At 38.0% G+C, this 26,850-nt stretch overlaps 1 protein-coding gene across 4 annotated transcripts in view; it reads left to right on the top strand.

Annotated features, from left to right (window-relative positions):
* Positions 1 to 21,677, top strand: part of RFX3 (regulatory factor X3) — a 335,060-nt gene extending 313,383 nt beyond the window's left edge. For all 4 annotated transcript variants that reach the window (XM_069576467.1, XM_069576465.1, XM_069576466.1 and 1 more), the window contains 2 exons: positions 14,552 to 14,594; positions 19,038 to 21,677. In XM_069576467.1, the coding sequence (XP_069432568.1) occupies positions 14,552 to 14,594; positions 19,038 to 19,276 (282 nt within the window). In that variant the 3' untranslated portion in view covers positions 19,277 to 21,677. The remainder of the gene's footprint in view (positions 1 to 14,551; positions 14,595 to 19,037) is intronic.
* Positions 21,678 to 26,850: the final 5,173 nt, after the last annotated feature.

The following is a 26,850-nucleotide window of genomic DNA, read 5'->3' as shown; positions in this document are numbered from 1 at the left end:
GTTCAACATATTGTAAAGCTAAAATGCTGAAGTTAATATATATGAGGTTGGTTAATATATTGAGGGATAGATGTACATGCTTATATGATTCAGCACTGGCTCACTTTGTTGTACTGTACTGGATTTTGACTGAATCCAGATTTTGCTAGATTATACCAGATTAGACAGTGTTACATTTTATCATCCAAAGCAGTCAAGAAGACATATTCACTTTTAAACTATGTATATGTGCTTATTTAAATTAGAAAATAGCAGTTTTATAAATATGATGACAAACTTTAAATTAAAATATATAGTAAAATACCACAAGGATCTATGTAAGTATTCTAATATAAATAAAATACATGTGAATTTTATTTAGAATGTTGGTTAAAATATTCTTCTTTCCCTCTTTAAAATCCCTTACTGTTTGCTGATCTACATGTGTTTGTATGTTTCTTAATGGTGATTGTGCCTAAATGATGCCAATTATGTATATATGAGAATTAAGCAAGATTCATTTTAGCTTTTAAATTACGGGCAGATCCTCACGTGACCAAAGCAGTCTGAACTTTTCTTAGATTTGGCTTCCCCTCAGTGCCTCTTTTCTTAGTTCTTCTCTGATTGTCTGGTTGCAAAATGCCCGATTGCCAAGTAGATTAAATACTATAAACTTTCTTAACCCAGGGCCCAAAAAGTTCTGAAATAGACATCCCTTTTGGTATATTTAATGCATTTGGCACATACCTCCTGTGCTCCAGGACCTCTATAGCAGGATGACCAGGATAATGATAATAGGGATTCTCATTAATACCATGTGGCTAATCCTGATGCATGGTCTTTGCTTGCCTTGCATCTTTAGGGAATGAAAGCTGTGGCTGTAAGCCACTGACATGGCATGAAGATTTAACTACTTCCTCATATGCTAGTACAGGAAGTACTGGCTCACCAGAATTAAAATGGCTGTATATAGTCTATACTGCCAAGAAACATTCTAAATGGCTTTTTTTTTTTACCTTATGTAAACAATATAAATGAATAAGACACTGTCACATGATTCAAAAATATGACACAAAATCTAGATCAGAAAGTGATCTTCTCTAAGATCAAAGATCTAAGCATACCTCTTGATTTCTTTGCTTACTATCTCCTTACTCAGTTTTTAGGAAAACCCTCTGAGTTGTCCGTGCTCATCATTATTCAGTCCAAGTCAAGTAAAGTTAATTTTACAGGTTTGATCTCCCTATAACATTTATGCCTCATAAAACAATAAGCCATTGTAGACTTGTTAGCTATGGTCATATTATCATATCTAAAATTTCTTGATTCTCGGGGAAAGGAGAAAGAAATGCGAGATAAAGGAAGGCTGTTTTCCCATGTATCTTTTCATGTGTTACCCTAAGCCTACCCTAGAAGTCAGATTGGAGGTAAAAAGGCTTTCATGTGTCAAGCCTCAGCTGTAATCTAACTCCTTAGATGACTTACATTTCAAAAGAAAAGGTCCAGAAGTGCCTGTGTATACAGTGGGCATGATACTACAGGCCAGAATCCATGGAAATCCATAAAAATTCACCATTATTCTCAATTGCAGCTAGTGGTTTTCAATAATCAGTGATAACAACCACAGTTGTCACTGTTTAGTGTGAGTTTATCATACCCTTAATGAAATTAAGCTCTTGATCCATCTGCTAATGGTCCTTTGTCAGTAAACGGTTCTCTCCCTCTGGATCAGGTTGAATATGTGAGCATCATCTTTACGTATCTTTCTGTTTTGACCTGCATGTCCAACCAGTTACTATGTCTGCCCTTTCCCAAACTCCACATAGTGCAGGCAGTATCATCTTATGAAAATGCAAACCTGATGGTGTTATACCCTCTTAAAACCCTTTAGTGACTTTATCTTCTGCTAGTTAAGAAACAAAAATCTTTCTGTGGTATAAAATCTGGGCTTTCTCTCTGATCAAACTCACCCTCTCTCTTCCAGGTCCTTCTGTTGCAATTACAGTAGTCTTTTTTCTGTTCTTACTCAAGTTTTTCTCATCACTGGACAAGTGTGTAAATGGTTCTTTTACCTAGAACTGTCTGCCTGACTCTCTTTGCCTATTCTAACTCCTTCATGTCTTAAATACCATTTCCTCTAAGAGGTACAATTTCCCTCAGACTACATTAGATACTCCTTTTCTTTCTAATTTATACTTTTCATTCTAGAACCTGCAGAATAATAAGTGCTTTGTATGATTTGTGTTATTATAGATTTAATGCCTGGAAATAATGGAGGACTTTGAGTCAGAAGAATTGAACTCTGCTTACAGTTCTGTAACTTATGGTAGTATAATCTCGGGCAAATCATATTCACTTAGGCTGATTCTCTGATTTATCTCTAAAATTAATGTATTCATTTATTTAACAAATGCTTCTTATGCATCTTTGTTGTTGTTCAGTCTCTCTGTTGTGTTCGACTCTTTGCGACCCCATGGACTGCAGCACACCAGCCTTCCCTGTCCTTCGCTATCTCCCAGAGTTTGCTGGAAATCGGGTCCATTGAGTCAGTGATGCCATCCAACCATTTCATGCTCTGTTGCTCCCTTTTCCTCTTGCCTTCAATCTTCCCCAGCATCAGGGTCTTTTCCAATGAGTCGGCTCTTCACATCAGGTGACCAGAGCATTGGAGCTTCAGCTTCAGCATCAGGCCTTCCAATGAATTTTCAGGGTTGATTTCCTTTAGGATTGACTGGTTTGATCTTGATGGCCAAGGGACTCAAAATTCTTCTCCGGCACCACAGTTCAAAAACATCAATTCTTTAGCACTCAGCCTTCTTTATGGTCCAACTATCATATCCATACATGACTACTGGAAAAACCATATCTTTGACTATATAGACCTTTGTCAGAAAAGTGATGTCTCTACTGTCTAGGTTTGTCATAGCTTTTCTTCCAAGGAGCAAGTGTCTTTTAATTTCAAGGCTGTAGTCACCATCCGCAGTGATCTTAGAGCACAAGAAAATAAAATCTGTCAGTTTCCATGGTTTCCCCATCTATTTCCCCATGCCATAAAATGATGGAACCAGATGACATGATCTTAATTTTCTGAATGTTTAGTTTCAAACCAGCCTTTTCACTCTCCTCTTTTACTTTCATCAAGAGGCTCTTTAGTTCCTCTTTGCTTTCTGCCATTAGGGTGGTGTCATCTGCATATCTGAGATTGATATTTCTTCTGGCAATCTTGATTTCAGCCTGTGCTTCATCCAGCCCAGCGTTTCGCATAATGTACTCTGCGTAGAAGTTAAATAAGCAGGGTGGCAATATAAAACCTTTACGTACTCCTTTCCCAGTTTTCAACCAGTTTGTCATTCCATGTCTGGTTCTGTTGCTTCTTGACCTGCATACAGGTTTCTCAGGAGGCAGGTAAGGTGGTCTGGTATTCCCATCTCTAAGAATTTTCCACAGTTTGTCATGATCCACACAGTCTTACACATCTATTCTATAATGTTTAGGATATAGCAAGGAACAAGATGAATTTTGACACTGCATTCATAGAACTTGTATTTTAGTAGTGGATACACATTTGTTAAATGTTCACATAACTATATAGCTATAAATTCTGAGAAATATTTTGCAAAGGAAAATTAAAGAGATATAGGAATACTTAGGGCTTCCCTGGTGGTTCAGCTTGTAAAGAATCTGCCTGCAATGTGGGAGACCTGGGTTTGATCCCTTGGGTTGGGAAGACCCCGTGGAGAAGGGAAAGGCTACCCATTCCAGTATTCTGGCCTGGAGAATTCCCTGAACTGTATAACCCATGGTGTCGCAAAGAGTCGGACATGAATACTTAAAGAATAATATGTTATCACTATTATACTAATAATACTTAAGGAATAATATTCATTTGTGAGTGAATATTATTTTTGACTCATTTTACAAACAGTGAAATGAGACACAGAACCATCAAGTCACACAGAGTCACACAGCTACTAGGTTATAAAATCAGGTTCGGAAGCCAAGCACCCTGGCACGATTAACCCTTGCTGGTATTCTGCCATGTTTGTTACCTGCTACAGGGTAGAGTGAGACTGAAGCAAGAATAGTTCAGATATTAGTGATGGGAAAGTGGAAAAATAGTCACAAACTTACTGGACTTTTGTTTTGCATTTATAGGTGTTGTATGTGGGACAGATATCAGACAGCTAAGGGGCTTCCTTTGTGGCTCAGCCATAAAAAGTCTGCCTGCAATGCAGGAGACATGGGTTCAATCCCCGGATTGGGAAGTTCCCCTGGAAAAGGAAATGGCAACCCACTCCAGTCTCCTTGCCTTGAAATCCCATGGACAGAGAAGCCTGATGGGCTACAGTCTATGGAGTCGCAAAAAGTCAGACATGACTTAGTGACTAAAGAGAGAGTCAGCTAAATAGATCCAGAGGCAAGGGGAAAGGTTTCCCTTTTAAAGTAGCTTAAGGGACAATACATCTTTTCATTAACGTGAATTCAGTACATGTTTTTCAATTAAAATTATTTACATTATTTGAGCAAGCAGGAGAGACCAATACATCGTGTTTTCGTATAAACACTGTATACAAACATACAGTTTTGTTTTTGCATCCCCTGTAGCACTATTTCAGTTGTTGAAATGAAGGCTACCATGTCATGCAATTCCCAAACAAAAGAGCATCACCGCTATGAGTTTTCTTCTGAATGTCAGCCTGCTGCTACATAACACCAACTAGCAAGTTATCTAAAGTATTTGCATTTCAAAAATGACATTATTATTTTTATTTTTTGTCTGGGTGATAAAAATGAAACAATTTATTTACTGGTAAAATTTATGCAATTTTTTGAATTTTATTTAAATATTATAAATATACCAATAGACTTTCTGGCAGTGATAAAATTTGAAGAGAAGGAATAAAATAAACAAGTTGCATCTGTTTGCACACTTGTTAAAGTCTTTTAAAAATCATAAGGTTTTCTGTGCAGCTTTGACACAGAAAATTGAGCAGAAAAATATCCATTTATTTGGATTTTATGACTGTTTGAAGTATATTTGGAAGTTTATGGCAAAAATGCTTTATTACTTTAAAACATATGTTGTTTTAATATAGTCATTGAATCTACAAATTTGTATTGCTGCATAAAATAACTTTGTGACAAACATTTTTATGTTTAATGTATTAAGTATATTTAAATTGTCTTTTTCATAATTTAATTATACTTAATAGAATATCTAAGACATCTATCTCTAATCAACTTTTTAAAATAAAATTAGGAACCAAAACATGCTTCAATTTTTAGTTGTGAATATCAATATTAAAAATATAATATTTTAGTAATATTTTTAGTGAAAAAATTAAGGCACTCTTAAGGATTTACCATTAAAAGAAAAATGTCTTGGCTTAGTAATACTGATATACTCAGAGGGAAAGGGAAAAAACTGTTTAAAACCTAAAAAGTGGAGAAGAGCAATAATAATTCACAGACAAGCCTTTAGGATAAAAATTGAGTGAAGAAAGTTCCATTTGATAGAAGTACAACCATTGTAAACAAGCATGAATGCTCAAAATCAAATTAATGATAAACAGATTTCGGTGAGCACTGTTATTCTAGTGCACCAAGGGAATACACTGAAAATGTACTTGTTGAATAATAGACTTGTTATAGAATATTTTAAAAGGGATTATATCACAAGTTAAAATCATTTGCAGGAAAAAAGCACATCTTGGAACAGTAGTGACTTAACAAGTATAATGAGTACTTGTCAAAAGTTTTATTATTTATAACAAAGCTTACTTTTTATTAATTTTTTTTTCTAATTGAGGACTGGCCTGGTGACAATTACTGTGCCGAATGCCTTACATTCTTATTTAATATTCGCCAAAATCTTGCAAAGAATCTCTTCCTGTCCCCATTTCACCCGTAAGGAAAATACAGGTTGAAAGTCACCCAATATCAGAACTAGTCAGTGGTAGAGCTGACTGTAGAAAGTGGGTCAGTCTCACCCCAGATAGCCAAATGAGTTCAATCCACATTTTAATTTTTCACTGCATAAATTGTTTATAGATAGTTTCAAAACAGGGACTGATTTATTTCTGTACTTTACAACTCCCCCCAAATGCATGCACACTCGCAGTCATACACACGCTAGATGGCTGGCGTGAAAGCTTGCATTATGTTGTTCCAGGGCAAGGCTTCTTTCCTCTGTTTCGCAGGTTGCATCTTGATAGTCCTACCACCCTTCCCCTTTCCACTTTTTGTTAGTTAGCAAACTAAATAGAGTATTAGTCTAAGCAAATTGCAATTGGAAAGCTTAATCTGCCAGAAAACAACAACAACAACAAATTATACCCTTCAGTTCCTCTGTACCCACCCACAGACTAGACCTAAATCAAAATTATGTTTTTAGAATTTGCAGTTTGCATTTAGCTGTAAATCTGCTCCTCTGCATTAGCACAATTCTAACAACTTGAAAATAAATGATAAAAGTGACCCCCTGAAAAACCTTTCTCCTATACTTCATCCTCCAAGTTTCTAAGAATTATCTCTCTAGATATTTTCCAATTTTTTTCCTCTTTCCTGGTTTATCATTCCACTCCTTACTCTCCTCGCATTTGAGAAAAGCATCTATTGACTCAGCACCTCAGAGCTGCAACCTTGTCCCTCTGGGCTGGATCCCTGTACATTAGCTTCCTCTACTTGGTTTCCTTCGTGGCTTGCTCTGGGCTCTAACCTCTCCTCACATCCTCTTCAGGGAATGCAGTTTTGCTTAGAGATCTGGTCTAAACAAACACAGTGCAGCAATAGATGCCCCCAAAATACTCATTCAAGATTGTTGTTGTTGTTCAAGCACTAAGTCACATCCAACTCTGCAGCCCCATGGACTGCAGCGTGTCAGGCTTCCCTGTCCTTCACCATCTCCTGGCATTTGCTGAAACTCATGTCCATCGAGTCAGTGATGCTATCCAACCATCTCATTCTCTTTCATCCCCTTTTCTTCCTGCCCTCAATCTTTCTGAGCCACAAGCCTTTTCCAGTGAGTGGGCTCTTTGCATCAGGTAGCCTAAGTATTAAAGCTTCAGCTTCAACATCAATCCTTCATTCATGGTGAAGTGAAAATTGCTCAGTTATGTCTGACTCTTAGCAACTCCATGGACTATACAGTCCATGGAATTTGTTAGGCCTGAATACTGGAGTGGGTAGCCTTTCCCTTCTTCAGGGGATCTTCCCAACTCAGGGATTGAACCCAGGTCTCCCGCATCACAGGCAATTCTTTACCAGCTGAACCACAAGGGAAGCCCCCATTCATGGTAGGAGGTAGAAAAAATGATAGAATACTAGCTGACAGAATGTCTCATTTCATTTCATGATGAACATACTGGATTTCCATATCAGGAAAATAAAGCTCCTAGACTAGCTCCTAGAGGATGATGTGCTCCCTCTCCCCAGAATATGCCTTCAGTATTTCAGAGAGCCTCTGTGTGAAGTTGGGTTTTCATGAGTGCTTACAACTGGAGCTTGGTTTTCCCAGAGTGTGGAAGTGGGCAAAGAGAAGAAAATCGAAATCCAAGATTTCTGGACATTTTTCAAAAACTCAAATGGTCAGTGTAGACAATAGGAAGGGAAATTCAGCACACTGTCCTCGTCAACAATGTCCACCACTGGGCTCTTCGCTTAGAAACAGTTCGCTGGTAGCCCCAGCCTTGGAGTCAGCTAGGTGTGAAAGGTTCCCACGCGTAGATTAAGCATGACAGCGCCCTCTGCTGGCCTCCTTGCCACACTCTGTCTTCCTGTACCCAGCCCATGTGTCTGGCCCTGCCCGTTGTCTTCCTGGTATTTTTGCTCACAGACACAGGTGAAGATGGTGGTCGCTGGTCCTCCTGGGAAAAAAACAGTCCTTGTTTGAGATGGGTAAGCTCCTTAATTCACAGGAATGGTTTTCTGCTTTTCGCCGTCACTGTACTAAAATATCCTTTAATATAAGTATGAGAGACTTCCAACATTTATATGGGCCAGGTGTGATAATCCTACACGTACTTCAAATTTGATTCACTCTAGTGGTAAAAGTCTTCTTGTTACAAAGAGAACATGTTTGTACACTCTCATCACCCTTGTCTCCCCAGTTAATAATTTTCAAAAAGGGGAAGTGGCATAATCAAAATAAGAAGTGCTCCTCTGATAGAATAAATTAATACCATGGTTTTCTGATAGATAGTGAAGGTGGCCTCAGTGGGAGCCTGTCTGTAGTTAAAAGCACCAAGGTTCTTTCTCATCAGCCTATAGTTATTTGCATAAAGGGTATACTGCCGGGCCCCACCCAAACATTGACAGGGCCTATGGTACCCTACATCTGAATATTCTAAAAGTTATGAATCAAACTAGAAATAAAACCTGTTCTATCCATCTAGGTTGAAAAATATATTTTGATAATTGGAAGACTGGATTTAAATTTAAAATTCTTAGGCTCCTCCTAGTTCTGTATCAGAATATGGTGACATAGACATAGCTGAGCCGTGGCCCAGCCTCCGTCCCCTAGACCACTTCTCTTCTCTTAGGTATCATTCCCTACCTATATTGTGAAGAGCCTGTGCTCATGCTTGTGGACACCTTGGTCCAGTGTTCAGGTTTTGTCTGTCTTTTCCAAATAGCTGTTGCTTCCCCTACACCAACCCCCACACCAGCTATCCCTTCTTTCTTCCAAAAGGTGGACTTAGAAAGAGACCTGTACAGGTCTGAAAGGGGACTTTGGGGTTTTAGGCAGGAAATTCTGGGATCTCAGATAACAGAAGTATGGTCTGAGGGGTAGGAGTAAAATACAGGCTTCTGGAGGGCACACCCACGTGACCCTTGCCCTGTGGGGAGGGCCATGGCCATAGGAAAGCCAAAGCAGGGCCCTCTGTGACGTGGGGCTCAGGACAGAGGCTCCTCTTGGTTTGACCTAGTGGTAGCATTAAATGTTCCTGTTTTTGAAATTACTTTTCTCCTCAAAAGCATCTAAGGCCTGTATTCCTTCTTCTTCACTACCTGCTTGCTCACTCATGAGTGCTTCTTAGAGGTTTTTATCTTGAAATATAATTGCTTGACAATATTAATTTCACATGGACAGAATAGTGATTCACTCTTTTTATCAATTTTACTCCCCATCTAAAGTCATTACAAACTAATGCCTTTATTTCCCTGTGCTGTAAATATATTCTTATGAAAGTGTTAATTGCTCAGTCATGTCCAACTCTTTGAAACCCCATGGACTGTAGCCTACCAGGCTCTTCTGTCCACAGAATCCTCCAGGCAAGGATACTGGAGTGGCTTGCCATTTCCTTCTCCAGGGGATCTTCCCCACCCCGGAGTCGAACCCAGGTCTCCTGCATTGCAGGCAGATTCTGTACTGTCTGAGCTACTGTGCTGCTACAAACTACTATAGTAGTTTGTTTAATTTCTTAGAGATTTTGAAACCATATAAAGGCAGATAAGTTACTGTGTCCCTAGGGTGCAGAAGGGAAAAAATCCTGAGGAGTCAGAATCATGATAAAAATAAGCTACCTGGGTATAGAGTAGCCAACAGCACAAGTTGCCAGGATAGCCAGCTAGCCTGAAAGGGTAGAACCAACAGTGAATATTTGGCAGAATTTTCCTTGGCATGAAGCAGACTAGCAGAAATCTTACCCATCTTTGCAGGCTTCAGTAAAGCTATTTGGAAATACATAGAAAAGTCTACTTCTAGAGTGAAAAAATGGCCAAGGAACACACAGTTTTCCCAAATGGAACATTAACATACCTTGCAGATTTTCCCTGGTTGCCCAAATGATGTCATGATTCCTGATGAATCCTCCCTCCCCAGGATGGGGTAAACTCTTCCAGCATCCCAGTGAGTGAGGTCTTTGTCTCAGGCTTTGGACACCTTCCTTCTGTCCCTAGTCTCTGTTTTGTGGGCTCCCGTGGAGCCTCCCCAGCTTGCTGTCTGGGCCCCCTGGCATACTCTGCCTGCTTCAGTTTCCAGCTGTTAGAATACACAGCTTACCTCCCTGCCTGTGGAAAGTTCGCCTCTGCTGGATCTGACAGGTAGTGGCTCTGGAGTAGATCTGTGGGCTGCGTTCTCCTGGGCCAGGCCTGCTTCCTCTCTTGGTGCCTGTTCTTGTGCATCACAGTCCTGTGATGGACCCCTTCTCAGCTGCGTGGCCACAAGTCAGGGCCATACTCAGGGTCGCTCCCCAGGATGCTGCCTGTGGTCACACTGGCTGTGCTGACAAGTCTCCCACTTATACTTCCTGGCCATTACTACTCGTTGTGAACTCATGGTCTAGCAGACACCTGTTGGCTGCCTTGACCACACATTTTTCAGTCTGCTCTTGTCTAGGAGCATGCTCATTATTATGACCCCTTGTAAGGCCTGGAGGAAACAGTTTCTAAGGTTAAGAAGTCTGTCTTTCTAAAAATAACAGATATGCTTTCTCTGCATCCCATTCAGTTTCTGCTTTAGAATGTCCCCTATTTATCTATATGGCTGACAATTTTAATTCCTTTGTACATACAAGGCCATATGCTTTCTACCCCAGCGCACATGTTAAGTCCCTTAATTTATATTCTCTCCTCCTCGTATGGAACATTCTCTCTCTTTGACCTTCTCCCCCTTTCCATCTCTCCCTGCTGATCCCTAACTCCCTCCCTTCCTAAACTGATGGTCAGAATATCTGGTCTCAATATTGCATACTCAATGCTATATTTAGGAAATATGGTGGTCTAACACCATCATATTTCCTATATATTGTTAAACAGATTAATGTGTTTTCAATAGCTGTAAGATTAAGCTCCTTACCTTGCCAAATTCATAAACTTTTTTTGTGATGCTGCTGCTGCTGCTGCTAAGTTGCTTCAGTCGTGTCCAACTCTGTGTAACCCCATAGACGGCAGCCCACCAGGCTCTGCCGTCCTTGGGATTCTCCAGGCAAGAACACTGGAGTGGGTTGCCATTTCCATCTCCAATGCATGAAAGTGAAAAGTGAAAGTGAAGTCGCTCAGTCGTGTCCGACTCTTAGCAACCCCATGGACTGCAGCCTACCAGGCTCCTCCATCCATGGATTTTCCAGGCAAGAGTACTGGAGTGGGATGCCATTGCCTTCTCCGTTTTGTGAGGCAGTGATACTTACGTAAGGTTGTGAGGAAAAGGCTCTCTGAGGAAGTGACATAGAGAAGGTGATATTTGGCATCCTTATATTTGAGAGGAAACCAACCACCTACTAAACCATGACAGTACTTTATAAATTGTTAAGATGTCACCTCAGTGAATAGCAGTCCCCTCCGGTCCCCTGTGCAGCAAGGGAAATTAGAAAACAGTAACAGTTCTTCTGATTTCTGAAGCGTAAGCTTACACTGATCTCTGGACCTTCTTGCCAACCTCCATTTTTTCATCTGTATCATGTCTCTCCTCCTCTACTCTTTCCGGTTTGTGCTGGCCTCATTTAGGTCCATGTGGTCTCTCTCCCATCTGGGATTCTGTCTTCCTTATGCCCACCTCAGTCTTCCCTGCCTCCCGTCCCTTCCTGCTACTTTACCCACTGCTCAGTCGAACTCCCCCTGCAACTGATTTCCCTTTCTAATAACTCTATACTTTTAAAACCTTCCTGAAGGTTTCCCAGGCGGCCTTCATTTTTGGCTAAACCACCTGTCCTTTCCAACGTAAGCAAATTTTGATATTCACCTTCAGAAAGAGGGAGTATTTCCAGACTAACCTGACTAGAACTGGCCGGCAGAGTGTCTAGCACATAGTAAGCTCTTAGTAAATATTTTTGGAATCCTGAGTGAATGAACTGATTTTTCTAATCTTAGTCTATCTATAAGATTAAAGTGATTTTTTTCCTTAATATATGTATATTGTTTCCTCACCCATAAAATGCATATAAAAACCTTTACCTTGCACTATATAAAGATATTAAAATCTCTTATTCACAAGATTTTTATTTTAAATCTACCCTGGGATTAACTTTGTAATTAATCCCAGAGACACCTAGAGGCATTGGCAGTGTCTCAGAGATTATTATTACTATTGGTAAATTGTCCCCCACAGTACGTGGTCACAAGCCTGCAGCATTGAATGTGCAAATATTTATTTACTAATGAGCATAACAATCACAGAAATTTCAGTTGTTTGGGTTTTTATTTTTATCATCCTGAGTAATCAGATGTGTGTGCGTGCATGCTAAGTCGTCGCTTTAGTCGTGTCTGACTCTGCGACCCTATGGACTGTAGCCTGCCAGGCTCCTTTGTCCATGGGATTCTCCAAGCAAGCATACTAGTGTGTGCCATGCCCTCTTCCAGGAGGTCTTCCCGACACAGGGATCGAACCCCCCGTGCGTGTGTTTCCTGCATTGGCAGGTGGGCTCTATACCCCTAGCGCCACCTGGGAACCTGAGTCTCCTGCACTGCAGACAGATTTACTATCTGCAGCCACCAGGGAAGCCCAGTAATCAGATACATTCATTCAAATTAAGCAGAAATTTTCAAGAAAAATATCTATATTAAGATGTTATATTTTCAGTTAAGTAGCAACTAAAAAGCAGTGTTTATTTTGAGGAAAAATTTTCACATGTGTCCAGAGTTTGGTTTTAGCCACTCTGCATAGTATTATTGATCACCAGTAGCAGGAATAATTTCGTTTCAAAAAACTTCTCAGGATTTATCAAAAACAAATGGTGTGTTCACTTTTTATAGGTATAGAAGTATACTTAGATTCATCAGTGCCAACTTGTTTCCAGTATGGGGTCCTAAGTGTTGTTAAGTACTCATTTGCAAGAAATAAAACTCTAATTTTGTATGTCAAATAGAAATAATGTATTGACCTTTCAGCTTTGAGCATTCTCTATTTATAGTCCTAAAATATTTAAATAATACCAAAAATAGGTAAAGAAAATCCTGTTGTGATTTTTAGTACTTCTATTCTTTAGTTCAAGAAATCCTATATAATTTAAACTGTGGTGTTTATTTAGACTAGCATAAGGTTCTGAGCCATGTGAACAGGAACAACTTAAAAACAACAGTTCAGTACTTATGATTTTGTGTTTACTGCCTAAGGGATATAAATGTAAGGCGATGGGGCAGTCTTTCAAACAAACATGCTGAGAGTTATGCATCCAGGAGGGCTTGTCCCTTTCAAAGCAGTCACCTAGGGAGGCTACACGTTTGTTCCATTAATAACCTCATGGCTTACAATGTTGTGGAATGCTGTTTTTTAAAACTGCCTCTGAACCTGCTAAGAAATAATAAAGAGCAAGATGACACATTATTTTGGATACCCAGAATTGTGGTAGAGATACATTTGACTTTGATGACTAATCAAAAATCATCTTAGATCAAACACAGTGAAGAAAATGCAGAGTATTTGGGGTGGTTGTTTGATGTAAAAACAACAAGATGGGCTTTCTTGAATGATACATAAACTAACTCTTGACATCAATTATCAAAGAGGAATTCCGGAATCTTAAAACTTGGGATAAATGTAGAGGCTGCTAAGGTAGCTACTGTGAAGAATAATACATGTCTAGGTAAAAACTAATAATGTGTGTATATTTGCAAAATAAGATTAGTTTTATTACTTTGTAGACATACTTTGTAGGTGAAAAAAATACTATCATGGAACTTTTTATAAGCAAACTTCCAAATGTAAGTAGAATTTCTCTCTTACCCTTTCTAAGCTTTTTGAGAAGTCTGAATTTCTACTTATGACTTATTCTGAATCTTCAGCTTTCAAAACAGTAATGTTTACCATTTGAAAAGCAGGTGCTATGAGACTTCACTTCAGCTTTTCCTGGTTAGCTTCGCTACCTCTGCTCTTCAGGGTTTTTCAGTGTATCCATCTTTGTTCATCCTGAGAATCTCAAAGTGTATTTTTCACTGTAAAAATATCATTAAGCTTTTGAACCAAGGTAGAAATTAAAGCCTAAGCTGAATAATATTAATTGTTCCATATTGTTTTAAGGCCTTTTTTGTTGCATTCGTAACAATGCCTTTCTTTTTTACTTTGGGACCCTGTATCTTAGTAAATAAAAAGATCAAATTATAAGAAGTCTCCAAGGTTTCATAAAAATAAATACTCTCAGTTGTTGGGGCTCCTATTGTTTTTCACTTCTACTAATAAAAACTCCAAAAGCGGAGTTCAAACATGTGGCTGGACCACATTTCTGTAATGTAGACTCCAGGTGGACTCTTGGAATTAACAGGGGTGGAGCTGATGCATCCTGCTTCATCAGAGCGTTTCCAAATCTATTCTACCACATCCATCTTCATCCAGGTCAGCCAGGCCCCTATTTCTTCACTGCTGAGTTCAACTAATGAAAAGCAAAATGGAGCATGGAAGGCAGAGAAAATTGTTATCCTTTTGTGAAGAGGCTAAGACAGCTAAATTGTGACACAATTTAAACTGTTCAAATTCGACAGGTTTGATTGGAAAATTAGGTGACCCATGTAGTTAGAGATCAAAATGGTCACTAGTTTACAGTTTTAAAAAGTCATATTGTGGTGTTTTTCTACAGTCTCTTAGAATATTATTTTATTCCACCTGGTAGTAACTGTTGCATAAATGACTATTGTTTTGCAGTTTGGTGATTTAAATGCTGTGTCTCCTGGAAATCTGGATAAAGGTAAGAACTGAAAATAATGTACATTTTTAAGGACTTTTTTTGAGTAAGAAGTTCTCAGAGGAAAATGCAGTATATGTACATATATAAAATATATGTACACATACATTTCCATTTTGTGCAAATGGCATAGAATCCTTGATGAATGTGACAGTTGTGTCTTTTGAAATGCTTCACTATTTCTCCAGTTCTGTGCTTTCCTTATGTTATGTATATTAAGTGCAAAAATTGAATTTAAATGCAGTTTAAACTCTTCTTGACTTTTTGCCTGCAGTTGATTATAAGTAACAAGAAATTCTTTCTGGCCTTCATCGAAGTCCTGGAGAAAAGTGATAAAATTGGGTCAAATATTTTTATTCAAGGCCCACTCGGCAAGAAAAAGATTCCTCAGCCTACCCAAGTCACTAATTCATACTTTTCAGTAGAAAGGGAACTCAGAGATAGTGAAGTTTACTATAAAAGCACAATCAGTATTGGGGGAGTAACATATATACTTCTTGAATTTTCATATTAGCGTTGCCATTCTAATATGACAACCCAACATATAATTCTGAAGAAACTCACAACCTATGACACCAGAGTAAAAAGAGAAGGGCTCAAGGGAAAATGAGGTTGGAATAGAAAACACAAACACTCCTGAAAAAAAATTCTAACTCAGATTTTATTTTAATGTAAAATTTCTAATAAGTAAGCACTGTAGAAAGTACACCTAAGTACACCTTTCTTAAAACACACTCACACAGACACACACACACACACAAAGTGAAGACATCTTGAGGTTTAAGGAATTGAGTTTTGGAGTCAAAGTGTATGAAGATTGGGAAGAACTATGCTGTTAGCCCTTGCAGGACAGAGCCAACGGGGAAGCTGAGGCGTGAGGAAGGATGTAGGAAATCTACACGCAAGGTGCTGTGCTGTTCTCTGCAGCATTCGGTACCAGGGTCCTCAGTGTTCAGCTTCCGAGCCTTCCCGGTGGTGGGAGACAGTTATGTGCCGGGAAAGTCCTATGTGAATCAATATCACTCCCACATTAAACTCCTGTCACTATTTATCAACCATGTACACTTCAATTCCCATTTTAATAATACACATAATAGCTCAATAATAGCAAAACAGGAAAAGTAGAAAATGATAGCCCCTATAAAATAGCTGCAAATATATATTATTTAGGATTAACTGATGAAACATCCAAAAAGTAAATCAATGATGAGGCCAGTTTGTCATTTCAGAGCAGGAAAAGTAGCTGTTGAAACCCAGGTACAACATAAGACATCCCTGATGATGCACTGATAAAGCCTCCTAATTCAGATTCAGGGATTTCATCCCAGGGTACCTGGAGATGTCCTAGGAATGTTGCTTCTGGGCCAGACACTGGCTGGCAGCCAGTCTTCTTTGTCAAGTGTTGAACCAAAGTCTTTAATAAACTTCAGTGACACCTAGTTTTTGTTCTTTTGTTCCAAATTCCCACAACTTCAAGTAAGTTCCTAGGAAATATCTTGAATTTTATAGAAGTCTTTCTATAAAGACTTGAATTTTATCTTTAGTCTCTAAGCGTAAACTGTCTGTGGGAACTAGAGAAAGGGCTTGCTTTTGTGCTCCTGTGTAGCCTGTCCAAAAGAGCCCTGTCACTCATGAGTGGGCCTGAAGCAGGGTGGCCTCAAACATGAGAGTTTGTTCTGTCCTTTGCCCCATTGCCTGTTTCAGGACATCCTACTCTCTCTCCACTTGCCCACCTGCTTGAAATGATTATTTTTTTATTTTACTTCTGCGTCATTTATTATTTTGGCACTATTTTCTAGTCACAGGAAAGTTGGTGGAGATGGAGCCAAGAAGCAGTGTGACTCACCCTCTCTTTGCTGGGTGGCTCTGCTGGTCCCATTCACTCCCAACTGGATGCTTCTTGAGACATAACCCCACTAGCATATTCAGAACCTAAGGCTTGAATGTGAAATCTTTTAAGAAATTTTTGTGGGTTCTTTGACATAGTATGAGAATTTAATTTTTTCCAGATAATGGAAGTAATATTAGCTCTGTAGAAAGATTTCAAATAATGCAGAGAAGTAGAAAGTATAGAAAGTGAAAACTTCATAGTCAAAAGCCTAAGACACTTCTGATTTTAAACATTAAGAATTTAATGAGAGGACCCTTCCAGACCTACTTTTGTTGCTATATACATATATATATATATATATAACCACAAAGGTATCATGAAAATCAAAGTATTACTTGCTCAGTCGTGTCCAACTCTTTGGGACCCCATGGACTATAGCTCACCAGGCTCCTCCGTCCGTGGGATTCTGCAGGCTAGAATACTGGAATAGGTAGCCAGTCCCTTCTCCAGGGGATCTCCCCAACCGAAGGATCAACCTAGGGATCAATGGGTCTCCTGCATTGCAGGCTGATTCTTTACCATCTAAACCACCAGATCCTCTTATTGAAGCAAATGTCTATGGAATGTAGTCCTCTGCTGCAGCCCTCCAGACCTTTGGATATGTTCTGACAAAGTGCAGTGTTATCATCAAGTCCATTTTCCAGAGGCAAAAGGTAACTGGATAAGTAGGTAAGCCAGGATATCTTGCCTCCTCTAAGAGACCTTCTCTGTATATTGTTTAATGCAGTACAGATACCATTTCTAGTCGATATACCTAATATCAACCTTTTTAATCACCCAGCATTCTCAGAAATGTTGCTTCTGGCAGCCACACACTGTTCAACCTGCACAGCCACATATGGAGGCTCTGTTATTCTTCATCATTTCTCTCTGGAGCCATCTTTGCACCAGTTGATAGGAAAAGGAGAAAAGTCAAGGAGCCCATTTATGTTGAGAACTTCTGCAGATGTGCCCTCAAAGGGCAAAACTAGCCTCAACACCTTTTAGAAAGAGTCCAACTGACTTTTTCAGTTAAGGCAATGGCACCCCACTCCAGTACTCTTGCCTTGAAAATCCCATGGACGGAGGAGGCTGGTAGGCTGCAGTCCAGGAGGTCGTGAAGAGTCGGACACAACTGAGCCTCTTAACTTTCACTTTTCACTTTCATGCATTGGAGAAGGAGATGGCAACCCACTCCAGTGTTCTTGCCTGGAGAATCCCAGGGACAGGGGAGCCTGGTGGGCTGCCGTCTCTGGGGTCGCACCGAGTTGTACATGACTGAAGCAACTTAGCAGCAGCAGGAGCAGTTACACACTCATACGTAACATGCCACAAAATGTAATGGAGATCTAATTCTGTTAATACAAGTCACCATAAAAAGTAAAAATATCTAAGAGTAAGTATATATTTATTTTATTTATAAATGAGGTTTTGGTGTAATTATATGTGGGCTTTTTTGTGGGGGAAAGGTAAACAATAAAACATATTGAAGATGAAATGAAAAAGAGGTTTTTTTCCGACTGCACTTCACAGCTTGTGGGATCTTAGTTTCCCAACCACGGATCAAACCCAGGCCCCCAGCAGTGAAAGTGCAGATCTTAACCACTGCACCATCAGCGAATTTACAATAAAAAGATTTCTCAAGCAGAAATATATCCCTAGCTGTTTAAAACTTAGCGCTCATGAAGAGGCATTCTCTCCACTCCTCTGAGGAGAATCTTACACAGTGGTAAAGCTGTGTGTGACCATTTTCTTTCTCTGCTGTGCTTTTGAAATTTAATAGCACATGCTGGAAAAAATTAAACAGTATTCCATTATAACAATGTTTTAGTTAATATAGAATGTGTTAAAATTTGGAGGTAATAGTGACTACTTACTACACCTAATTTCCAGAAATGAATACCAGCTATTAACAGAGACTGTCAGTGTTGCTAGGAAGGAAATTCATTGTGCTTTTTAAATCTGATACTGTGCCTCAGTCTTCATAATGTTTTGTAAGGAAAGTTAAGGATCTAATTAATATTGTGATCAACAACATTCATGTGCACAGAAGGTGTGTACACAGCCCCTGCTTATATATGCTGTAGTTATTTTGTGAATCAACATAGTTCCTATCTGTATTAACATCAGCACAGATGGAATTTATATCTAGTGTAGATCTTCAGAGGAAACTGTAATCTTTTCTTTCTCCCTTTTTTTTTTTTTAAGTTAGCATTTTTCAGCTCAACATTCCCTACAAACCAGCATAGTGTACCAAAGTGCCTACTTTAAAATGACACAAGTTATGCTACTCTTTAAAAACTTTAGGAAACTCCAAAGGTCTTCTTAGAAGAACTTTTATTAAAGGTAGGAGCCACAAACAGGTCAAGAATAAAGTACCTTTGCTGTGTTTGAAAGAATAGGGCGCTGACACAGGTAGAATCCATTGAAAGGAAAACCCACAAGCTTTGTCCTCCAAGAAGGGCTAAGGAGTTGATTTCCTAATGTACTATATTAAAGTGTTTCTAAAGCATGTGTGGATTGCTCTTTTCCAGTTTGTCTTCTAGTACTAGTCTTGGTATTATTTGTTTGTGCAGATGAAGGCAGTGAAGTGGAAAGTGAAATGGATGAGGAATTAGATGACTCTTCAGAACCTCAAGCCAAAAGAGAGAAAACGGAGCTGAACCAGGCATTTCCAGTGGGTTGCATGCAGCCCGTTCTCGAGAGTGGCGTGCAGCCAAGCCTCCTGAATCCAATTCACAGCGAGCACATCGTCACAAGTACTCAGACTATCAGACAGTGCAGCGCTACAGGAAATACCTACACTGCAGTCTAAAGGATATTAAAGTGTATTTTTCCAGCTAACATTAACCCTGTTGATATTGGGCTTAAGTTGAAATTTTGATAAGCCTGAAGGTCGACTGTTGTCAAATACTATCTGTGCTGAACATTACCTTTTCAGAGTTGTGAAATGGAATGGGTGTATGTATTTTGCCAGGTCTTTTTTTTTTAACATAAACAAAATTATTTGCCTCTTAATAATGAGTTTTTTTCCCTTAGTTTTGGGTGTCAAGAAGGATTTTTACAACACTTAATGTCAGTGTTTTTGTTTTCTTATAATTAAAAAGTAATTTACATTTTTGTAGCTTAAAATATTTTATTGTTGATTGTTAGTCTTGGTGTATGATTTCATGTGTAAGTTTTTAATTAGATGCACTTCTGTGAAATATCAAAAGAAATGATTTCTTTGATTTACACTGGAGGCATGCACATTTGGCAGCAGATGCATCAAAGTTGCTTTTGAAAGGTGCTTTTCATCGGACAGAACCACAAGACACTATTTTGATAACATTTTGGAGTACGGAGAGAGAATACAAAGCATTTTTATTATAGTGCTAGAGGGTTGGGAAGGTCATCTATTTTTCTCTGAAGAAAAATTGAGCTGTGCATTTATCAGTTCAGAGTAAATGACAGAATGGCAAGAGATTATGCTAATAAGTACATAATTTGTGTACATAATTATTAAACCATGTTAATGCAAGCTTCCGTTAAACATTGAATTTTAACTGTTATTTGCATACCAATTCCTCTGTTTAAAGACTACTGATTCTGTATTTGGGACCACTGCACAGATGCATTCTGCTGTTGAGTGGGGCTGTTGTAGTTAGATACTGAAGCTGAAAAAAATGACTTGACTTCTTTTTTTTTTTTTTTAAGTGTACACGCTACTTATGCTGAGCTGGACATACAGGAAACCATTCCATTTGGATGACTTTCTTTTATTCCAGGTCTTTTTCCTAATAGTAGTTCAATGTGCTGCTATTGTAAAAGAAAATTTATAGAATGCAAGGAATGTAGCAACCTGCATATCGTTATTTCCTTCAAAAATATTTCCTGGTTTCTAAAGTACGTGGATTTAAATTTTAAACAGAACCTGAAGGCAGTGTAACTGGCACACCGCACTGCTGCTTATCTCCAATTCTGTCGGATTTGGATAGGTGGCTGGGTGGACCAGTGCCATTGAAGAATGTACATCAGGGATCATCGTACCTCGGCTATTACATGGTGCCTTAAAACAGAACTGAAGCTAAGGTTTAGTAAGGCTTATTTTGTTCATGTGAATTCCTTTTCAATCCATTTGACAAGGTGTGCCTGTCATTTTCAGATTGCCGAAGTGAGGACAGGTAACATGTTCTTCAAAGAAATTTAGGGAAAGCTAAGCAAAACAAAAAGACAAAAATCACTTCCCCTCTTTGAGTGACCATGAATTTATTTTTGTTCCTAGAGCTGAAGATTACTTGATTACAAATCACATTGCTTAAAGATTAAGGATCAGATTGCTGTTGTGGAGTAGCAGGCTATTTTTAATTACCAATTTTGTTACATAAAATCATATTTGTTTTAGACCATTCTTATCTAGTTATAATTTAAGAAAATTAACAAAATAAGCAGGTACTTATTGAAGTGCATCTTTTCAGTCTAAATGTTTCTCTGTGTGTCTCAGTGTCTGTGTGCCCATGCACACAGGAGTGTCCATGGGCAGGAGTCAGCTACAAAGTCAGAAGGTGAGATCCCAGAGAGGATACACCCATCCCAATTTTAATTTATGTGAAAAGTGAGGTTCTTTTAAGCACTCAAATTATTAACAAAAGGAACAGGCACATCCATTTATTTAAATAGTTCTAAAAAAGCTAATTAGCAAAAATAAATAGTATACAAATACACAGAGCCAAAAAAAGGGAAAGCACAAAATGATTTACAGATTATTAATGAGGCCTATGTTAAACTCAAGAGGTTTATCTTCTCAGTTTTATTAGGGTTGGGGTTGGGGGTGGGAAGGAGAGAGTGAGCCAATCTAATCTGTTAAACTGAAAATACCAAATGGCTTATTGGGTAACACGTAGTACATTTCAGCTGCTGTTACCTGATTGCCTTAGAGTACTCAAATAACTAAGATCAACAAAGCTTCTTAAGTTTAAAGATTTAGATATAATTTAAAAATTATATCATACAACTCACATATTTGAAAGTCTTCACTAGCATCCTAGCATCACCTTCTTTAAATATCATTTAAATGATCATTCCCCTTTTTCCTCCCCAAAAGGCAATGAATTTGCACTATCACACACACACAAAGGCAAACAAACAAAACACCTTAAAGCTGCAAAGATGTGTATCTACTTCATTGTGCATTAGAAAAGGTTTACAGGTAAAATTAAAATCTAAAAAGAAAAAAATCATTCTTCATTATGACCCTCCTTTCTGAATTTTTTCACTTTCCCGTTCACCACCCCCAGAACTATATTATATCTATATTGGACCAAATGTATTTACTGGTTTCATCTTGTTTATTGAATGATTTTCAATATTTATTATCATTGTTTAATGTTGGATATATTTGTGTCGTGAGAGGAATCTGATAAATAATGGGCAAATTTAGATTGATGGAATTTAGGGATTGGGTACCCTCCAGGATTCAACATCTCTTCCAGTTGTTCACGGTTTGTTCTAAATTAGGACAGATGAGAGGAATCAAATATTATTACATTTCAATAAATATTACAATATTCTAATGTCTTTTATGAACACAGGAACACTGATTCTTTGTGACTAGGGTAGGCAGTTCTGACCAATAGATAAAATAACATCTGTGGTCTCTGCTATTTCCAGTTATCTGTAATCCACAGAAAGACACACACAGCTTAAACAATTTTGACTTTGAATTGTGAAATATTATTAGAAAATAAAAGTGTAATTTATACAGTTGAGCAAATTGGAGCAAACATTGAATTTTTTTTCATTTTTTAATTCACAGAAACGATTATCTTTTCTAAATAATGTTATGACAGTAACACTCTCGGAGTAGATTTACTGATGAGTGAAAGTACACATTTTAAGGACCTCTTAATATTTCTTGACATTGTAATAAAATACTAGTCATGAAAGTATCTATATAGACCCAGTGCTAGATTTTCGGTGAGGAAAAATGTGAGGAGGACATGTTGGCTATTTTTAAGTTTCTAAAAAGATATTTGCATGTAGTAGTATTGAGTATCATGGGTATAGTTTGACCTTCAGATACAATTTGAGAATCATACCCAAAAGATTTGCATTCACAAAGCCAGTGAACAATGGGATGAAATGGCTGAAATATCTCCTTGGAACACAGGACCCAATTTAAAATGTTTTCTCTGGATATCAAATGGCTGGTCACTTTTTCAGGATTCTCATCCAAACTATGTTTGGACTGACTGTATAAGTCTTACTGCCTTTTCAGAAATCTGCTTTCCTTTTTGTGCTTTTTCTTGTACTGTATAGCACGGTTCATGCACCTCTCTTTAGATGGTGTACTTTAAAAACAAAAGTAAATTTTAGAAAATGATTTTTAACACTGCATACCTAAAATTAGTAGTGTGCATCATTGACTGCCTTTGATTTGTAGTAGACATGTAAAAATGAACACGTTCTTGTAGAATGCTGTCAAAGTCATTCAGGACTGAATATGGTTTCATAACCATAATCATGAAACTTTTTACATGAACGCACTCTCTAGAAGTGCAAATTGTGATGCATTTTCAAATTGAAAAATTCTTCAGATGTATTTGAAATGTCTAAAATAATGCTGTGCTTGAAACATTAGTGTAAAAAAGTATAGGTCACTGTGATGTTGGTCCTCCTTGTGTGGACACAAGTAGAAAGTAAAAAACTTTGGCAAGTCACCTTTGTGTACAATTTGAGGCAGTGGTTATATTACAATAAATTGACCTTTGTTATAACCTCCCCTCCTCCAAATTCCTGGTGAGAAAAATAATAATCATCAAAAAACTAAAGTTAGAGTTTATGATTTGTATGAATCACACCAGAACATGGGGGAGAGGGGTTGACATGCAGTGCTACTGAAAATTAGGCTTGTCACTAGATCAGATCAACCTCCATGTGTGTGGTTAGAACAAATCAATTAATGGAATCCTAGTATTTCTGCAAGTTTGGTGATTTTTAAAAACTGGAATAGAAGCATTAATTCAGTGCTTAGTTCTAGCATTAGAAAACCCCTTTAATGTAATGCCTTGTATTAACCCTTTGAGCATTGTAAGATATACAATGGGGGACAAAAGCCTTTCAGATCATTTATTTAGACTTAGACCGGTAAAATATACTCTATATCCAAATGTCTAATTATGCTGTTTTTTTAAAGGGGGGGTAGGAAGATAAAGTGTTTCCATGCTGAACACTTACATTTTATATACAACTCTTAATTTTCTTCAAGAGGGCTTGATATATTTATTCCCAAATATTCACTGCCATCTAAGGAAGTGTACTGTTTACAGAAAATAAAAAATCAACTTTTCTAGCATCACATCATTACTCTAGAAAAGGAGGACAAATACATGGGCCTGTAGACCTATGTCATTACTGATCTCTGCACATTGAAAGTACCTAGATTGCCTTTAAAAGGTATGATAAAGAAAGGGTTACATTTTTTTTCCCCAAACAGAACAAAAGATCTCGTTTATTTAGCTTTAGAAAGTACAGTTGTAAGTGAAGCCTTAGAAGCGAGTGGATAAAGAAAAGCTGAACTATGGGGGCAGGTAAGCTATTTGGAGTTAGATCTCTCATAAAATATTGTTTGGGAATTTCATGTAGGGCATAATTTTATCTATGCTCCAAAACTTTAATACTTTGTCAAAATAATTATATATAGATAGAATGGCACTTGATTTTAAGCTCATCTGTCAGGAGATGCTATGACTACTGCTTCTGGTATCTGTAAATGCCAGTGTGCTTACACAGTTGCTGACTTTGTTCAAGGGCCTCTCTGCGTGCACTGGGCCCCCTTTGTCCCCTGCTCAAGGGAACTTGAGAGCCGTATCATCTGCAGATGTGCTTGTGCTGCGCTAGCCAGGCGCTCATAAAGAGTGTAACCTATTCTGATGTCTGGTGAAAGGACATCCATAGCATAGTGCAAGTTTGCCGTAAACGTTGCTTTTTTTAGGCAGTTTAGGAAGTCAAACCATGCAAATTACTCATGTGTTAACATGCAATACTCAAAGGGTTTTAATTTAACTCTCTTCTTTTGAATTCTTCATGATGATTTACTGTAAATGCTTCTAAGTTTGCATGCCTTGATCATTGCTGCTAGTGATTTTATGTGCCAGTAGACCTGAGTTTAGTTTACCAATTTTACTTAAATAGTAAAAGCCACTTACAAAGTGACTGCCTAGAATTTCTTTTTTTTTTTTTTTCTTTTGGTTTGAAGTAATTGGTAATATGTCCTATTTTCAAAGATGTATTTTGTCTCGTATTTGGTTCTGGTATTTGATCCTTTCCCCTCCCCTCCACTTCTTTCCTTTGTTTTTTTTTAAATGAATTATGATGTTGAGATTGGAAGCCCTGAGTAATGAAATCTTTGGTAAGGATTGTTTTTATGTAGCTCAGTAATGAGGACAAGTCTTTATTAGAGGGATTATGATTCTGGGGAGGAAAAGAAAAAGTGAAAACTCCCATTGACTGTTGATAACCAAGTAAATTTTTCCTTGAATGAATTAATACTTTTGAATAAATACTTGCCTTGTTTTAACCTGCTAAACACAATTTTAAATGACCCAGTAACAGAGGTATTGAATTTTATTCGTTTAAAAAGCATCTTTTGTACCAAAGCAAATTTTTTTCTCATCTCCATCATCAATTGGGACCTATGGTGGTGACCAATGCGTTGGTTACAGAAACTATAAGTGAGTGCCTTGAGAAAACTTGGAAATTTGTGCCTGGGGTGGTAAACTTTTAATTAGGTTAATTGTAGTGCTTACCAATCAGTAATTCTACTATCACTCAGGGCTTTCGTACCTTCTAGGTAAAACTTATTTCATTGTGTTTTTTTAAAATATTGTATTTTTTTTTAAGTGCCATCATTTAAATTTCACTTAGTAAGTGGCAGATTACATTATTCAGTCCCACAAGCACAGAAACATAGTAACACTAGGAGATATTTGAACATTTATTTTACAATCGACTGAATATATTATGTAAATGAGGTAAGCAACTTTTGTAGAGATTGTATGTGTGAGATAATGTAATGTTCTTTTCCAGTTTTGGACTACAGTTGAATAAACTTTTTAATTATTTAAAAACATCTTTACCGAATAACATGTGATGGTTTTTTGTATAATGTATTTGATTTTGTAAATACGTATTTCCTGATGTGATTTTTGTGAGAAATGCTAAATCTTTTAGTATATCATGTCCTCTCAAAATTGGCAGGAGCTAAATAATAGTTTGTGGGCGATTTGTATTGTGTACTGTACAATAACTGGGGAACTTTTATAATTATAAAAATATATATTAACTTTTAGTGTGTTGTTTAAACAAATGACTGGAACATACTAAAGATATTAGTAGGATTTTTCTGAATATTTCAGACTTGAACTCAGGCTAGCTTCCTTGTGTTTTTCAAAACAAAATGGTGTCTTGTCTTTTAAAATCAATAAATTTGTTTCCTTGTTACAAATACATTTGAAATGGCTTGATTCCCTCCCCCACCCCCAAACATTCACACACCTCATATCATTGCCAAGAAGCATATATTACACTGCCTCATCTAGGGTGTCTGTCATTCACTAGCTTAGAAACAAAATTAAGTTGTTTTCCTTGTTTGTGTCAGATGAAATTGGCAATATTTACACATGAACAGCACAAAAAGAGAAAACAAAATTATAAGCCCAGCAGGGTACAAATCTTACCCTCAAAGAAAATTAGTGATTGAGTGCTGTTTAATTTCAAAAGCTGTCAACATGCCCATTGTAAATCCAGATTTTTGGATGTTCATAATGTGTTTGTTTTGTGTCACTTCACATTGATATTTGGCACCCAAGTTTCTTGCTTAGATTGAAACAGTTTATTAAAATTCATTTTAATACACTTAAGATACCCTGCCTCAATTTTTCTTCTTTTTTGAATTATGTATTTACATTCAGGAAAATTCACCCTTTGTACAAAGAAATAAGAGTTCACAGTTTTTAACCTCTTTTTTTTTTTTTTGGACTTGGTGTCTCTTGGAAATCTGAGGCTCTCTGGAGGCAACCACAAAATGAGGCGCCAGACCAGTGATACTGGTGAACTGGAGAGAGGCAGGGAGACACAGCTCAAAGCCTGGGATCACCAGCCTGTTCCCTGAGGCAGGAAGGGTGCCCCTAGGCCAGAGCTCCTAGACCAGCAAACGGGCTCCTTCTAGGAAAGTCTGGGGTTTCTCTCAGTCGGCTGTCGGTGCAGTGCCCTGGGGGCGGTGCCCCCAGCGCGACTGTCTCGCCATTGTTCCAGTCCTGTGGTGTCTAGGACTGCAAGTCCCCCATCCGCCCCCAGTCACGTGACTGAGCCCTGTCCCCAGTGCGCAGCCACCAAACCCAGGCACCAGAC

Source organism: Ovis canadensis, chromosome 2, assembly GCF_042477335.2.
Source record: "Ovis canadensis isolate MfBH-ARS-UI-01 breed Bighorn chromosome 2, ARS-UI_OviCan_v2, whole genome shotgun sequence".
NCBI lineage: Eukaryota > Metazoa > Chordata > Mammalia > Artiodactyla > Bovidae > Ovis > Ovis canadensis.
This window is presented reverse-complemented; position numbering and strand designations above follow the sequence as displayed.